The sequence below is a fragment of the Chaetodon trifascialis genome, chromosome 3 (assembly GCF_039877785.1).
Source record: "Chaetodon trifascialis isolate fChaTrf1 chromosome 3, fChaTrf1.hap1, whole genome shotgun sequence".
NCBI lineage: Eukaryota > Metazoa > Chordata > Actinopteri > Chaetodontiformes > Chaetodontidae > Chaetodon > Chaetodon trifascialis.
In genome coordinates, this window is record NC_092058.1 from 17,774,252 (window position 1) to 17,792,555 (window position 18,304).

An 18,304-nucleotide genomic window follows, 5' to 3' on the forward strand; every position below is an offset into this window, starting at 1 on the left:
CATCTGACTGTCTACTGTGCGTAGAAAGTGTAGTGAGGAAAATTTCTCTTTTTGTTTTGGTTAAATCCTTCTCGCAGACTGAATGAGCCTGTTTGATCACCGGCGTGTGTTTTCATACCTGACCTACACAAACACCCTTCAGAACCTCAGGGAGCGCAACATCTGGCAACATGTTCATAAGTCCTGCTGTTCCTTTGTGAGTGCACAGGACACTATGACAAAGCGACAAGCTCACACACACAGGCACACACGCACACTTTACCACATGTCGATTATGACACCGCTCTTCTGGACGTGCTGTAACTCAAGCTGGTGCTGCCACTCTTGTGCGAGATCTTGAGTGTCGTGGCAACTGTCAGGCTGGGCGTCATGGCAGCAGGGAAGCTGGACGTCGCGGCTGCTGCGAAACCAACCGTGGCGATTGGTTCATTTGGGCATCCGTGCTGGAGCAAGATGTCAACACACTCCTGGCTGCCGGCACTACGAGCCAGAACCAGCGCTGTCTGCCCCTGAGCGTCCCGGTATCGAACATCACAGCCATACTGCAGGGAACGAAGAAACACAGGATTAAAAACTGGATTAGATGATGTAATTATCCCATATTTGACATTTTAATGAGGTTTGATCATATGTAGAATGAGTTTCAACATCGGCATCAAAGAGGTGTCTTAAATTTTCCCAACAAGCCGTGACTCAGTGAGTTTTAGTGTCTTTCACACATATAGATCACCCTTGAATGGTCTGCTGAGTCATCACTTTAAGGTTCTTGAAGGGTAACGCTCATTATTTTGCCAGTATTGTATGACTCAACAGTTTCCTGTGATGCAATATTTTGCATTATTGCATACCTTGTCGACACTGCACATTGACTGTAACATTATCTCTGTTCCTATGCACTGCACTTCTTTTGGTGATATGAGTCAGACCGTCCATACAAAAGTATTCCTGTATTAGAGGAGGAGGTCAACACACCCAAACAAGAAGCTGCGTCATCACCACATCAGCCTGCTGACAGGCCGCGTGCAGGGCAGAGCCGGGCAGTCGCAGCGCTAAGAGCGACCTGGAGGAGAGCGCCAGGCTGAGAGGGGCGTTAATGTCCTCTTTAGTGCAGTGGGCCAAAAGGAGCAGCAGCTTGGGGAGGTTGTGCTCCATCACTGCCAAGAGAAGACGGCCGGATAGCGTGATGTCTGGGCCCTCGCCAGGAGTTGGAGGAGGCAACGGCGCCACAAACAGCTTTTGCTCATATTTGGCCCGGATCCACGACTCCCGTTCCTCGCTGAACAAGCAAAGAGAAATGAGATGATGAATATTCAGTGAAACACATTTAGAGCTTCTTGTCTTTCTGACAATGGCATTTTCTTCCCACTGAAAACAGTAAACTCAGTCACACATCATTTCTAAGTATGCAGCTCACACCTACATGCTGTTAAGCATTAAACTAAAGCAGTGTCACCCCACATCTTTTTTGACCATATGTCCTCACCGTGTAGCATCAGGTGCTGGTTTGCGGCGGCCCAGTGTGCGCGCCTCCCATATACTGTTCACCATGTGGTTGCCGATGGCACTGAGAACCAGCGTGAGCTCCCGTGGCAGATCATCAAGGTCCAGCGAACGAACCCGCGACAGGTGGGTGCCCAAGTTTCTGTGGATCCCTGAACACTCGATACATATGAGAGCGCCCAGGTTCAGACTGGCCCAGGTTGGATCTGGGAGAGAACACAACAAATTAGGCTGCCGCTTCATCTGAAACTGGACTATGACCATATGGTTGATAGATTTCTTACACTTAGATATGCCAGTTTGGCCATGCCGTGCCGCAAAAGTGAAAAAAGTGTGTGAAATCCTTCTTGGAAAAGTTTTAAAGCAGAGCTGTTAAATCTGTGGCCAGTGTACGAAATGATATTTTCCCCTGAAGCTTTGGCCCTTTAAAGTGTTCCAACATTAGAGGAATATTCAGCACTTGATCTATTTTTGGTTGGTTCAGTGATGTCTAAGCCACTGATTTTAATTTTAGAGTATTTCTTGCTTTTTTTTTGATGATATTTTGCTGCCTACATTTCTGAAAACAAAGATTCATCATGAATACACCTTGTAGGTCATTTCTCCTGTGTTGGACTGAGACCAAACATTTGAACGTCCCTCCCTGATTGACTCAACTGACTCAACTCGCAAAAAACATTGTAGTGATGTAGTTCTTTTTTTTGTTAGGTATTTTTCCTTGTCGTAGTGAAAAAAAAAAAAAAGCAATTTCAAAGCCCTGATGGCAACAGATGAGGATTCAGAAAAGATTGCACAATAAACAAAAAACTCAATAAATAAATAAATAAATAAATACAAAATGGACAACTTGGTTGTTGTCTGAAAACTGGTTGAGTCTTATATCAACATCAGACTCTGAAAATGGAAAAAAAAATGAGCAAAGAGCAAATGACAACAGTGCTTGGGAGTGATGACGCATGTGCAGTTTTGAAATAAGACGAGGTGGGTAATGTGCCCAAACCAGACACAGATATGAACAAATACAAAGAGGAGAAAAGCTGTTACTGTGTCACTAACTTGGAGCGTCGCAGTCAACACAGAAGTTGTTGCCCTTTGCGTTGCGGATCGCCTGCAGAGCCACTGCTTCACTCTGGCTGTTCTTGCGAGCCTGTAGAAAGCATGCATAAATGGTTCAAATAAGAGAAACAGCAGTCATCTAACATGCTGTGATATGAGCTCCGCTAACAGCTCTCATTATTAATAACAATGATTACAATTTCCAAATCTCCTTGTGAAGCTATGGTAGGCTATAATCATTATTATGACCATTTAAAGCTGTAAAATTATTGGTTTTAGCCTCCTAGGACATACATTTCTCATAAAGAAATGCATCATGGGATTAAAGTAATTACTGAGAATCATTATATTAGTGGCAATTAACATTTTTGGAGATGGTTGAACTAATTCCACACAAGGACACACTCGTCGCTCAAGAACAGAAACCAGCACAGCCCATTAGTGGACAGGACAACATACAGTTGTCGAGGTGGGGAGGGTTTTGGTAATGGCAAATCTCCCCGACTGCCCTCATCCACTTTAAAGAGAGTCCAGGCCAGCGTCTCCTCAGAGAAAACTGTTCTTATCCAAGAGCCTCAATACACAGCACACAATATGATTATACGGCCCTCCAAGGGCAAATAATGTCACTTAAATTTGCATTCATTTTCATGTAGCATAATAGATATCCATGATTATCATATATTGTGCTTTCTTGAATAGAAAGGTTGCCTTCCTGTGCGCCTTTTGTTCATTCTTGCCTTGTTCTTGCTGCTCTCACACAGCTGAAGGCTGGCCAGGATCTGGCTCTCAATGACTTGGACCCAAGAGTCCCTTTCTTCCACACTTTGGGCTTCAAAGTGCCAAGTCTGGCCAGTGCTCGACACGATGAGGAAGTCAAAGTTATCCTCATCTAACAGACGAGAAAAACCCATTAAACATATGAGAGATTCAGCATCAGATCTTATTCAGATGTCGACATTTCAGTAATAGATTGTTTTTTAGTTTGCATGCATCAGTGCAGTTCAGTGTCCATGTGACCGCTATTAGGCATAGGCAAGTGTTCTATTATATTAACTGTTGAATTCTAACCAAAACGTTCATCTACATGCTAAAACGAACATACATGGAGGAAAAATAATTTGAAATAGAAGGCATATTAATTAAATAGTCATAATTTAGCCATTCTACAACAAGGTTGATGCAATATAATGTCTTTCTGACAAGAAAACTCAACACAAGCTTGTGCAGCGGTTCAGTCAGAGTGTGAAAGATGCAACATGACAGATCAACATTACCTGTCTTGCTTACGTTTCTTAAACTACCAAAGCTTTTAAGTTTCCACATTTTCCGCTTGGCTGCAAGACAAGATAGAAAATGTCACAGAAAAGACAACGAGAGAAAGGGAAGACATAACAAATGTTGCATGTTGAAATTAAATTTAATGTAAATCACTTTTTCATTGATTACCATTATATCAAAATGATCAGAGCATGATTGTTGCTTTAAATGTTGGGGATTGCAGAACATAAAACACATGTGGAGCTCTTGGTGTTTACCATCTGCTTGGCCAATGGTTGCGTCTCCTTTCTGGTTCATACTCTTCTTCCTGCGATGCTTCTTCCTGTCTGTCACCGGGGATGAGGAGCCTACATCTTTGGTGGAGGACGAGCTGGACACACCATCAACTGCAGAGTCTGGCCACAAGATCACACAAAAACATACCAAATTAAATGTATCTGACACAAAACATGCATGTTTGTGAGCTAGATGTATGCTCAGATAAAAAGGTCCTTTGCTCACCGACACTTTGAGCATGGTTAGATAGCGTAGAGGGACATCGCTGCACCCCTCTGTTACTCCTCAGGAACAGTGCACCGCCCAGTCCTTCCATTTCTTCCACTTGCAGGAGGCTGCTGGCGCTTACAGGGACTAAAGAGATGACAGCAAGAATGCACTTAATAATAAAGTAATTTAGACAAACTTCAAATAAAAAACAGAGCTACAGAAAAAATGCATTACTGATTCTGGATGCATGAACACCAGAGGAAATAAATGATAAAGAGCATGACTGAAGAAGTTTTTAAGACACACTTCTAAAACTTATGAAATCCCTTATGGTGCACTTTTCTCCTTTTGTAAAGATTTTGCATTCCCATGCATTTTTCCCTAGGCCTGAGCCCTCCCCACAAAAAAGTCTTAAAATACTAGGAACGGTGCCTTTACTGTACTTCTGATTCTCATCTTTATTTTTTTCCCCAACGCCATTTCTTAATCCATTTCTGATTTTCATGGTTATTGTTTGACCTGGGCTGACACCCTCGGGTCCTGGCACATCTTTGACCCGTCCGTTGAGGCCGACTGGAAGGCCGCAGGTGGGGACGGCACGAGGTGGACGCTTTCCCGGCACCTTCACCGTCACTCTCAGCAGGTCCATCTCTTTCCCTGGAGCATTCAGCATGTAGTCCTGCCAAGTCAAACATTGACCATCACCATCAAACACTAGCTGTCAGTGGTGCTTTCAGCAGCATAATGCTTCAGAGCGTTCTGTCAACAGGCTGACTCACATTGACACTGGAGTGATAGGATAGTATGCCGTCGTTGGACAGCGTGACGTACTTCTTCTTCCATTCTTTGTTGAGCGAGTTCCCACTGCGCTTCAGCAAGATGCCCTGATGGAGGTGACGACAAATGGAGAGTGAGAATTTATTGCCAATGTCTTGCGTGTTCATATCACAGGTTTCAGCAGCATGATGACTGCCGGCTGCCAAAAACACCCACTATTCTATTAATCAGGCCAATATGGGAGCTCACAACACTTCATCACACCGCATGATGAGAGTACCTTCGCACACTTGATTTCAAGTGACTGCTGGTGTGGTGTCTTCTGCAGAGGGTCATTAGATACATCATATTTGTTTCTGCATTGAGTGCGAATCCTACCTGTTTGATGGGAATGGAGCGTCCACTGCCCAGATCGCCCTTACAGTCTGCACTCCTTCTGTTTGAGTCACTGCCTCTCCGGCCCTACACAGAGCAGAGAGGCATTAACTGCATCAGAGGCAACACTGGGGTAACTGCTTAAACAATGTAATTCAGGATGGAAGTTCTTCTTATTGCTGTGCACTTCATCACAAAGCCATACAAAGTAATTGGAAATATAAATGGAGTTAAATGGAAGCAATATCTATAGAAATTAGTTTAATCAGTGCCACTGAGCCTTACATTAAAGCTGAGCTAATCAATATTTCAAGATTAACACTGCTCCTGTTGACCTCAGAAAGTTTCATAGTCACATCCCAAACCAAGTTTTCAGCTATAAATGACTGTTCTGTTATGTTATTTGACAATTTTGTTTGTGAAAAGGCTTTTTTTTCCAACATCAAACATCAAAGAGAATGCAGTTATCTACAAACAGCGCCGGATGACAATGAACTTCTTTCAAAAACAAAAACAAAACAAAATATTTGAGAGGCCAGTCTGACCACAACTTCTTCAGTCCTTTTTCTTCAAGCGGTTCACTATAATCTTAAAAAGATTATAAAAATAAAAGGGTGCATAAGCACAACTGCTTGTCCCTTAAAAAGCAATCACTTGACGAGTATGTACCGCAAATCGGGAGGTGCGTCTCCGGGTGGCGCTGCGGACTGACCCAGGTGTGGCACTTTCCTGTTTATCTCCTCTCGCTGTCCTGCCGATCTCCTTATGGCTGATCACAGGAGTGGAGGGAAGTGATGAGGAGTAATCACTGCTCTGACCACCGTTACTGGCCTAAAGAGAGGAAAGATCCGGAGCAAGGAGGGGTGGCGGCAAGGAATGAGGTGATAATTGAATTTGTTACACAAGAAATACACAGAAATAGGAACAGATGGTCCAGTTTTACCTGTCCTGGAAAGACACCTGACACTGGGGTGGAGCCTCCAGAGTGACTGGGAGAGTTAGGCAGAGATTTACAGGAAGCCAGTAAGGCAGCTTGCTTCTTGGCTGCCATGATCTTCTGAGCAGCTGTAGAACAAAATAAAAAAATCCTAAGCATCACCCCTAAAAAAGACACATAATGTTCATATTTCTGCTCCGGTCTGACTTTGAAAGGGATTCATACCATCAGTGAAGACTCTGTTCACATTGAGGCCATACGTTGCACAGGTTTCATAGTAAGTGCAGCGCCGCACGTCTGAGCAGAGCTGTCTGGCCCTGGCATCGTCTATAACTCTGGGGTTGGTGCTGCTGATCTTATCTAGAAAAAGCATGAATCACAAATGCACCAAAAGTCCACATCTACAAACATTTGAAGTCAAAGCACATGTTGTGTCTGAGTGTCTTACCCTGAGTGCCAACTACTATGAAAGGTATCTCAGAAACAGGCCGGTGGACAGCCAGCTGGTGGTAGATTTTGTAAACTTCCTGGAAGCTGGCCTCATTTTCCAAACTGAAGACCAAGATAACTGCATCCACCCAACTTGCAAACTGAAGACAACGGAGGAGCAGAAGAGCAGCACTCAAAATACACAGAAGCAGGCTGATGGTGAGGACCAAATTTCACCAAGTTTAACTGGTTGTCCAGTTTTATCAAGATCAAGTTATCAAGTTCACTCCTCTGTCCAAACCCAACCAGAACACCGACATACAAAGTATTTGGAAATATGAATGGAGTTAAATATAAGCAATATCTATTAAATTAGTTTAATCAGTGCCACTGAGCCTTATATTAAAGCTGAGCTAATCAATATTTCAACCCACCTGAGCTCCTGGGAGTTCTGTCTCTTCTCTGATTATCAACAGGTGACTCTGTCCATCAACCAGGACATCCCTAATGTACTGGCGCCCTGTAAACACACAGTAGGAATAAACAAGAGTTGTTATAGACCTTTTTCACAGCAGCTTGTCTGACTTATTAAAGCAGGGAATGCATTAATAGCAAGCCATGGCCCTGGACCATTTAAATGGAATATAGCCACTATTCATGTTATTAATGTATGAGAGGTAGATTCCATATAGTCTATTGTCAGTTATGTACTGACAATGTCATAGAAAAACACACATAAAGGTTGTAGATGAGGATGTGTGAAACCAACCCTCAGCATTCTCCAGCTGCAGGTAACTTCCTGTCAGGTGTCTGTGGACCAGAGCCGATTTCCCACTGCACAGACCTCCCAAAACACCCTGCAGAGCACAAACACATAGACAGAGAAAACACTGCTTTAGTGTCAAATCCCTCTCACCGGTTTAGAAAAGTGATGTCCTGATGCTTACCAGGTGAAGCTCCTGTATTGTTTGGCTCATGGTCCATTCTTGACTGCTGGTGCATGCAGCTGAGGACAAACAAACAAACAAAAAGTAATTATATAAGAACATCCATCCATCCATTTTCTATACCGTCTATCCCTTTCGGGGTTGCGGGGGGGCTGGAGCCTATCCCAGCTGTCAGTGGGCGAGAGGCGGGGTACACCCCGGACAACCATTCACACTCACACCTAGGGGCAATTTTAGAGTCACCAATTAACCTAATGAGCATGTTTTTTGGTCTGTGGGAGGAAGCCAGCGTACCCGGAGAGAACCCACGCATGCATGGGAAGAACATGCAAACTTCACACAGAAAGGCCCCGCCCGGGGATCGAACCGGCAACCTTCTTGCTGTGAGGCACGAGCACTACCAGCTGTGCCACCGTGCAACCTATATAAGAACAGTATTTTAATATTTGATGTACTGGTATAAGGGTGATATAACAACTTACACAGGATACAACTGTAGATCAGATAACTTTGCAATTGCTACAAGCTTTAAGCTAACATATGTGTTTTCCCCTGTTTTCCCCTTTCCAGTTTAGCTAGGCTAGGCTAGGCTACAAAGCTCCCCACACCAATTTCTGTGCTGGAGACATAATTAGCATTGACCGTCTCATCTGACTGTGAGCAAGACAGCAAACTATTTCTAAAAGCATCAGACAGCTTTAAGAGGTGTCTTAGCCCTACAGGAGGTCTGTGAAGGTACAAACAGGAAGCAAAGGTAGTTAACTTCCATTGAAATAAAAGAAAAAGAAAAAGAAAAAGAAATGCTAAATTGTTCTTATGTATATGTTGTTAGAATCCAAAATAGTCACCCACACACCCATGAGTCACCTGGGTTTTTGTTAGAGTCAGGAAACTGAAGGCAACTATATGTCTGCATACCGGTTAAAAAAAAGCTAACTAGGCTAACCATGCCCCCAGCTTTCAGTCATTGTGCTAAGCTAAGCTAAGCTATGCTAAGCTAAGCTAAACAAAACCCAAACCTTTTCTGTTAAGGTACAAAGAAAGAGCTGACACCACACGACTTGTCTAACTCTGGCTAAAATAAGCCTATTTCCCCAAAATGTTGGAGTACTCCATAAAAAGAATGATGGCCGGCTGTGTTTCTGACAGCCTGTGGAGACAGTGAGGAGAGTGTCCAAGCCTCCCCACCGAGAGGCTGCAGCTCCCAGACATGAGCGCCCACACGACTCAGTCAAGTGTACAAATCTGCAAGTCTACAAGAGTTACTGAGCTATCTTCACTTTACACACTACATTTCTGCCTTTTTTCAACGTTAACCCGCAAAAACCCTCCAAACAAGTCATTTATTCTTTCATTCAACATTAAAAACGCATCCATCTTAAAAAAAAAAAAAAGGCAAAACGAATTCAGCCAGCTGTGGTGAGATAATTCATCTTGTTCCTGGAGCAGTTTCCCTCATTTCATGAATTTTATAGAAGTCTGTGTCAACTGAAACAAGACTGAATATGCCACTTGGTACTCTGTGGTATTAAAAGTGAAACCTCCTCCTTTCAAAAAAAGGCCTAAGAAAGGAGCAGTTTTCATCAGAAACAAGTCAAATAACATAAAATAAAAATGATGTTGTACTGTAATATAGATTTTTTGAAGTTTCATCAAAATACTTCAAACTATTATTGTCTATCACTGAGTTATACAGAGTCTTAATGCAACTGCGGTGATTGCCTCATCAAGCATTGTAAGACTACATTGACTGTAATTTCTAAAATATTCCACAAAATAGAGGAAACTGCAATGAGAAAATGAAATTGGTAAAATGGTGAAAAAGTCGTGACAGCTGAATCTGAGGCCAAACACTTCGTTAAGATGGAGGTTTTATATGGAGTGATCAATAGTGGGACTCGTCAGCATTATTTTGAATCAGGCAAAAAGGAAATGGCTCCTTTAGAAATGATAGAAGATAACTGCTGTCAGGTGAGTCACCCAGCTCCAGCACACCATGTTTAGGTTGAGGCAGACGTCAGGCTCTCCAGAGACGAGCAAACTCAGTGCTTTATAGTGTCTGCATCAGAAATCTACGAAATCTAATCTCTTGTTAACTAAAAACAAGCCTTTAAAGACAAAAGCTTTTATTTCAGCAGAGAAGAAGATCTAAGACCATTTATTGAATGTTTAAAAAACCTCAAATAGACCAGTTGGTGTGTTGGTTTCCTGGCTTTGGTTTAGTGATAAGAAACTCCACTTGGCAGTAACAATACGATGACTGAATGTAATTATTACAAACCCACATTATGTTCCAAGTGTCATGATGATAGATAGTTGTGAGAATATGGCTGAATATATCGACGTCATTGCTTATCTGTGATCATAATGAAGCTGTGTGGGTTTACTGTGCAGCTCTCAGGTTAATGTGGTATCAGATTCGGTGCTAATGTACTAAAATAAAACTGTAAAAAAAAAGAAGGTCAAATTCTCTAACAAAAATTCATGAGGGTGGTATAGACAGCAAGCTTAGCTGCATGTGTTCAGTTTTTACTGGAGTCTTTGTGAGGTGGTTACAGCACTATAGCAGCTGTTTAAATTTATGCTTATTCTTAGTTTTACTACTCCATAGCTCACTCTCTAATTCAATTCTGAGGTCATGGATATATTTCTGTTCCACACTCCACAGAAAATATCAATCACAAGTCACTTCCTCTCTCATATTCAGCCATAAAGTTTTGCTGCAAAGGAGTAATTCAGCCAGCGCATCATTATTTTGGATAACGAGGATCTCTGAAGAAGGTGGAATAAGACAGATGAGTCCACTGGTCAAACAAATGACAAAACAGATTTCTTTAATGAATTAACTTACAGTGCTTTCCTCTACTGACAGACTTTTTTTTTTTTTTTTTTCACATTTTAAAGGTTTAAGTTCTGCATTAAAAGACTTGATGAGGATATCTTTACAGTGAGGTTTCACATTTGAATGCCTTAGCTCTAACCTCAGTAGAATTACAGCCAAGGTGCCTCTGTGAGAGGATATTCAATAAAACACACACACACACACACACACACACACACACACACACACACACACACACACACACACACACACACACACACACACAGAGCTGGCGACACCACAAGCGTCTGCATACAAGGCTGAATGGAGAAAGACAAATGATAAATACTAACACACACGCACACAGAGACACACACACACACACAGTTGTGTTTCCATCATTTTCGAGGACCTTACATAGACATACATTCATTTCCTCCAGACTTACTCTGCATAACCATAAGCACTACTTGCCTAAACCTAACCTTAACCCAAGTCTTTACCCTAAAATGTGATGATTTACATTATGAGGACTTGTGTTTTGTCCCCATAGGGAAGACAAGTATTCACAATGTGACTGTGTAAACAGGTTTATGTCCTCACAACATAAGTAATACACACACAGACACGCACACATACACACAGACACACTCTGGATAACACTATACAAGTACCTACAGATATAAATCCCTGTAGAAATCATCATCACCAGAGATAACAACACACAACTGCACGTACACACACACACACACACACACACACACACACACACACACACACACACACACACACACACACACACTGTGAAGTTGTCAGGTCACGTTGCATTCGGACGGAGCCACGGTGTCAGCCTCCTCTCCAGGGGACACAGATTCTAACTTTAAACCCCCTCATCCCCATCTTTGGGCAATCCCCACGCCCCCACACTCCCCTCCATCAACAGCGTCACACCACAGACCAAATAGCATCTCTCACGGCTTGCTGTTGCCATGGCAACTCCATTTTCCAGAAGCCTCCAGCCCGGGTCTCTATACAATAAATGGTCTCTCATGGATACAACGACATGTATGAACGGCAGGGACATGATGTCCACCTGCGCACGTATGATGCTGAAAATATGCCAGTGTGTGTCTCTACACAATTCGACAACCTTTTTCTGAATTCAACTTGATCAATGATGTTCATCTATCACCAGAATAATGACACAATACGCTGAAATTACAAGTTTAACATGGCCGAGCACTTAAACACAATAAAGCATCAACGAATGAATAGGCTCCATTTGAAGGCTGATTAACTCTATGCACAGAGCAGGAAGTAACAGGTTCCCGCTCTCCTCCGATGAACACAGCTCTGTGTATCCCCAACCTTAATTATTCATGTCCCACTTACTACTGACAAATTATTCAGAGCTTACTCCGATACCAAACTCTCTGTCAAAGATGATTTTCTTTAAATTATATCAATAAAGATTAAAGATTGATAAAGTTGCATAATTTCCTTTATTCCAAATAGAGACGTCTGAATAGTTCATAAGTTGTTTTCGTAATTTTTGACAAGACTGAACTGATTTCTATCTGTTTGAGTGTCAGGATTTGGGGAACAGAGATCCAAAACATTAAGTACAAGTGGAGAGACAGATAACAGCATCTCAACCCTTTGCACTATGAAAAGGGACAGTGAAGCTGATAAAGAACAATGTGTCCTGAATTTTAAAACTTTGTCTGCAGCATTATTTAAGTTAAAAATCCTGTTAGTGGCTAGATTTAGTTTGGTTGTTTCTGTGTTATATGGCTTATCCTTGCAACCGTTTTTATTTACAGCTAAATAATCACTTCTCCAAACCTCTTGGGGGTGTTCAGGATCTTTAGAAATAGATCCAGCTTTTGTCAAAGAAGATACATTTTTATCATAAATCTAGTGATTATTCTAGGAACGATTATAGTCATCGTCAGTCAATCAGATGATTCAAGTATTTGATTGTGTGGTCTATGACAATGTCAGAGATGTTCCTCCAGTCCTGTGACGTGACATCTTCAAATAGCTTTTTTTTGTCCAAACACTAGTCCGAAACCCCAAAACACCGAGAACAATCACATAAGATGAAGAAAAAGCAGCAAATCCTCACATTTGAGAAGCAAGAAACAAAGAATCTTTCTGTATTTTTGTTTGAAAAGTCATTTAAGGGATTTATCGAATGTCAGAAAAATCTGCTACTTGTTTCAACTCTAGATCATTAAGGAATCTGAGTTGTGGTTTATGTGTTTGTGCCCATGATGCATGAAGTCTGTTAACATGATAAAAGCCTGAACTCAACCTTTAATACATAATACCTGCCATACTGAAATCTCAGATGTCATATTGCTTTGAAAGCTTGCTCTGTTGTTTCCCTCTGCAGCTCTCATGGAAGACCTTCATGTCTTCTTCTACAGGCCTGTTTTTACATTTCAATGAAGGAGCACCTCATTATTGGATACGATAGTCAGCACATTATCAGTCGTGTTCACCAGATGTCGCAAAGTTATCCTGTAGCCTTCAGATTTAGTTTCAGATACTCTGAGTTTCCTTAAATCCTCACTAAATCTCTCAAAGACAAGAAAGGTTACCCACTCCTGATCTCAGACAAGCTTTCAGTCACATCAGTCAGAGTTTAAACCGAAAGCAGGAGTGTAAGTCAAGTCTCATCTATTTCACTGAAGGAAACCACAGCACCTTAACCTAACTGAAAAATAACCACAGAAGACACTTTTAGTGCTCTAGCCGAATTCAAATCCACTTTGCATGAAAATATGCACAGTAAATTCACGCTTACCTGATAACTGAGGGTGGCAACTGTTTTTAAGTCGAGCATCAATGGGACGAGATGGAAGCACATTTTTTTGGCTCTGGGACAACTCCAGAGAGGGCAATGTGAGTGACATAAATGTGTGGTCCTGTGTAATCACATTAAACAAAATGGTCTTCTTAGGCACTTAAATTTCAGCCTGTGGGCACTCATGGGTGAACTGAAACAACCCATGTGTCAGCCATTTTTTTTTTTTTTTTTTTAACTCCAGCACCAAACTCTCATCCATATGAATGTGTTGGTTCATGTGACTGATCCTTGATTTTAAGTATGTGCTGCACTGTGGGGCTGAAAATCAATCAAAAGAGATAAAATGTTTGAAATTGTGTAAATAGAAATGTTGGTATAAAGTATTAAGCCTATCACAACTGTAAATCTGTCATAAAAAAGCCTGTGGAAACGCTGCAGATACAGCAGATGCATGAGGCGGCCTTACCTTCCTCCTCGCTCGAGCCCCTTTCCACAGCTGGATAGAGGGGAGGTGCAGCGCTGACGCTGGGTGGCGCAGCTGTACTTTTGGTGAAAATGCCACTGATAAACTTCAGCATCTTTCTGTCACGGGGAGGAGCCCGCTGGATTGTTCCTCCCTGGCCCTCCTTCCCCTTCTTCAGATCCTCAGAGAGGGAATGTAGGTCGCTGTTGTCCAGGGTACGACTTGTACCTTTTCTCTGAGGCCTGGACAAGTCGGTGGCAGGAGGAGCAGACAGGGAAATAGAAACTGTCTTAAATCTCTCCCCCTGAGGACTGTCCCTGGTCATTATGCCTGAAAATCCCCCGCTGATGGGAGCTCCGGGGCGAATGAGCGTGCCCCTGCCATCGCTGTCAGCCCAGGACGCCCTGTAAGGCCCCAAAGTTGTAGCTGCCATTAAGGGGGACTGGTCCCCGACACGGTTATCCCTTCGATCCAGAGTCTTAGCAGAGTGGTACACGCTTGTATTGGCCTCTCTGAGGTCCCTCCAGCACACGGAGTTGCCTGCTGCATGTGACCTCATCAGGACTTCAGGACGCTGGCTGACCTGCGGCGGGATGGAGAAAGGGAGGCTGCAACGTGAGCGGCTGTTCAGGTCCGCTCCATTTTCACCCTTTAGGAACAGCATGGGCGGCTCTCTGTAGAGCTCCGTCTTGGGGCGCAAGGCATCTGAGCGAGGCCCCTCTCGGCGCACCGGCCCCTCAGAAGTAGTTCCTCCATACACTTTGACCATTTGCCGAGCAGGTGGATGTACAAAAGAAGTGTCTTTGCTTTTACCCACTGATACAATATCCTTTTGGTGTCCATGAGTTTCCCTCCTCTCAGGCTTCCCCCAACACTCAACAGGGCTGCCATATTTGACCTGCGCCTGTTCTACTTCTTCTTCCACCTGTGTGTTTTCTTTCTCCACCACTTGTGTACATTCAGGTCCTTCCTCCTTTTCAGGGGCATTGCTCACCTCCCTCTCCTCCTCCTGCTCCTCCTCCTCCTTCTTCTTAGGGCTCCCTTCCCCCTCTGGAAGAGCCTCCTTCTGGTTCCCTGCTACATCCTCTGGCACAGCCTCAACCTTCACCAGAGTGAGGGAGATGAGGTAGGTGGTGCGTCTCTGTGGGTTGCCTGCCTTGCTCATCGGGACAGCAGACTTCAGCGCGGTGGCACCAGCTCTCTGACCTAGCCAGACCTGCACACCTCAGTCATGGCAACCAGGACGAGACTGAAGCAGAGGAAAGAGAAAATCTGAGATCAAACACAGACACCTGATCGAGCCTCGTAGAGCTGATTGTGTCTGATATCAGGCCTGTGTATTTGTCAGGAAGCCTGGTTTCCTTTTTCAAATAAAATAAGACACAAAGGGTAATTGAAAAAAGTGAGGAATTCTTTGAATTGCAAATTTCCAGATTATATTTAAAAGGCTGACCCAGTGGTGAAATAAGTCTAGACTGTTTTTTTAATGCCTCCATTAATCCTCCTCAATGCACACCGCTACTACTGGTTTCTACCACTGATTCATTCATAATCCTCCCCTCACTTTTCCTTCTTAAACTCATTTATTCTGCACAAATCTGACATCTAGACACACAGATAGATACAAGGCGACATTTCTCTTAACTGTGTTGATGTCTTAACCTCATATTTCTGCCTGGAATTATGCAACAGTCAGTACATTCGCTTGATCCATTTCTTGACTAGGACTTAAAATGAATGTTGGCTGAATAATGCCACCTTACTACAGCATGTGCCTTGGCTTTTGCTCATATCATACCTTCATACTCCCTGAAGAATATCCATCGCACAGTTCCTTGTACATTTGATTTGATGAAGAATTTATCTCGCCATGAGATTACCATTAATATCAAATGGCACATCAAACAAGGCTGAGAAAAAAAATGAGCCCCAGCTCATGAATCCAAGAGAAAAAACAGGTGAAAGGGAACAGGGTACAAAAACATCAAAATGGAAATCATTCACTTGTCACGAAGCGTCTGGCAGCTGGAGCCTCCATTCGACAATGTCATGCATAAAATTATGTATGCACGGTGTGAGGGTCACTGGGAGATGCCAAAAAACATCTGTTGTTATGTCTCCAGAATGCTTTTTTTTTTTAGAAAAAAAAGGAGAGATGAAGTAGCCAGATTTATGCAACCCAAGCAATGCTTCCTTGTGCCTGTATCCCTCTGGAGAGCAGCTCCTCTCGTTCACCGCATCCTCTCTTCCGAGTGCCTCATCCAATTAGCAAGTCAATAAAATGTGTCTGTGAGGCAGAGGAAGCCCACCAGCTCACCACAGCCCCTCCTCCTTTTTTTCCCTCCTCTTCTCGCTGCCACAGAGCCTTGCAGCCCCCCTGCTAGCCCGCCGTTAGCCTGCTGCACACCCAGCTCCACACTGGATCCAGCTCCAGCAAACAGGCTGAGGATGGGATGCTCGCAGTGAGGTGGTGGTAGTGGTCCTTGCCCACGTTCATCAGATTTTTATCTGTGCAGACACAACAAAAGAGACAGGAGGGAGGAAGAGAAACGCTCAGCTCTGCTCCTGCCAATGCATCTGCTCTGTCTCCAGCTCTTTCTCTCCCCTCTCCTCTTTTCCAGAGCAATTTATGGGCAGCTCCTGCTCTCTCTCCTTGCCTCGCTGTCTGTCCCCTCTGACGGAGAAAGTGAGGATGCACAAGAGGGAAAAATGTCTTTGGATCGTCGCAGCAGGACAATAAAACAGAAAGAGAATAGAAATCTGTAGCGAGGGAAATTGAATTAAGTAGGAGTAATTAATCTATGTGGAGAGGAAGCTGAAGATACTAATATGGGCGTGCAGGTGAAGAAAGGGGAGGAAAATTGTGGTTTATGGAAATAAAACATGCACAAATTATCTCTTGAAGATGTTTCTCTTTTCACTGCACAGCCTCTTTTCGCAGGGAAGCCGCTCCTCTTCCCTCTCTGCTCGTCTCCTCATCATTAACCTGCCTACATCTAAAAAATGATTCAAAAATCAAGTTAATTAGCTTTTTTGGTTTTGTCAGTCTTACAGCTAAACATGAGTTCCCTGATCCTCTATAAATGAAATGAATATTTGCAGCAATCAAAATCACAGCAATTACATACAAACAAGATTAAACTGTAAACCTTAAAGCAGGAAAACTGAGAGAAAATAGAAGTATCTGCTGTGGAATATGAATCCAGACTATGTGTGCACAAATATTTTACATGGCATGCTATTAGCTTTAAGCAAATACTTTAGGTCTATTTGGGTCAGAGACATGTCACAAATAATATGTTACATCTGTAGATTGTAGCTCAGCAGTAAACATCCTTATTGCACCATAGATTTCTCTTTGATTGCCATATCAATGGAGTTACGCTTCTTATTTTGATGAAATAGTGCCAGCTGGTGTCTATTTTGGAGGAAGAAAAATTATATCATGGATTAAATGAGATACACTCGGGTGTTAATTAGCTTTAGTGGCCTAGCTAGATAAGACTGTTTCCAGTCTTCATGCTAAGCTAAGATAGCCAGCTGCTGGTGGTAGCTTCATATTTACTGTACAGACATGTGTGATATCAATCTTCTCATCTAACTCTGGGGTAGGCAGCCAATAAGCATGTTTCCCCAAATGCTGAATAATTTGTTCGACTTACTGGCAGCCTTTAAGTCATTAAAGGTTGCATGCTATACCATGGATGACTGTTTCCAATTTAAGGACCAGTGTGTAGGATTTAGTGGCATCTTGTGGTGAGGTTGCACATTGCAGCCAACTGAACATCCTTCGCCTCACCCTTCACTTTCAAAGAGAACCTTCAGTGCCAAGAAAAACATAAAAATGTGACAGGCGCTCTCTAGAGCCAGTGTCGATTCTTATTTTCAGGTGATTTTACACTAATGAAAACATCCTCGTATTATTTTACATATTCTGCCGAAAGAGCAGATCTTACACGTTGGCCCTTTAACTGTGAAAGCTGTATGAAAATCTATTTTAAACTTTGAGAAAATAATGTCATGAGCGCTTGGACATGGAAACAACACTTGCTTTTTTTAGATAAATCCTGAGTTACCAACTCAAAGAGTGAAAGATGAGAGGGTTTAGCAGGCAGAATTGCTCGAACAAAAAGACACGATTGATCTGTATTATGTGAAGCACAACAGCGAAAACCAAACAAGAAACCATCTCTCACTGATTTAGACAGCCACATTCCTTCACTGTTTTTCTGGTCGATATTAGAGGACAAAAGCAGCACAGTGAGGCTACTCTGTCTTTTTTCATTTTTGTTAGTGTTTAATATAGATCTTGGCACTTCTCACAAAACATTTTAGTCCATTTCGGTGTTCACAGGACCACATTTAGTCATTTTACACACACTGCAATCTGTATAATAATACACAAATGAAATCTGAA

The 18,304-nt window shown here is 42.8% G+C and overlaps 1 protein-coding gene across 1 annotated transcript; it reads right to left on the reverse strand.

Moving 5' to 3' along the window:
• LOC139328995 (arf-GAP with GTPase, ANK repeat and PH domain-containing protein 1-like) lies at window positions 1–16,504 on the reverse strand. The gene is made up of 20 exons (XM_070959097.1): window positions 15,686–16,504; window positions 13,891–15,136; window positions 7,789–7,847; window positions 7,611–7,698; window positions 7,276–7,361; window positions 6,861–7,002; window positions 6,638–6,772; window positions 6,419–6,540; window positions 6,145–6,306; window positions 5,479–5,562; window positions 5,103–5,207; window positions 4,843–5,002; window positions 4,339–4,467; window positions 4,095–4,232; window positions 3,834–3,893; window positions 3,297–3,448; window positions 2,557–2,647; window positions 1,484–1,706; window positions 973–1,276; window positions 1–542 (listed from the first exon to the last, which is right to left on the reverse strand). Exons 2-20 carry the CDS (start codon window positions 15,050–15,052, stop codon window positions 273–275), a joined length of 3,672 nt encoding a protein of 1,223 aa, XP_070815198.1. The 5' UTR covers window positions 15,053–15,136; window positions 15,686–16,504; the 3' UTR covers window positions 1–272.
• Between the last annotated feature and the right edge of the window lie 1,800 nt (window positions 16,505–18,304).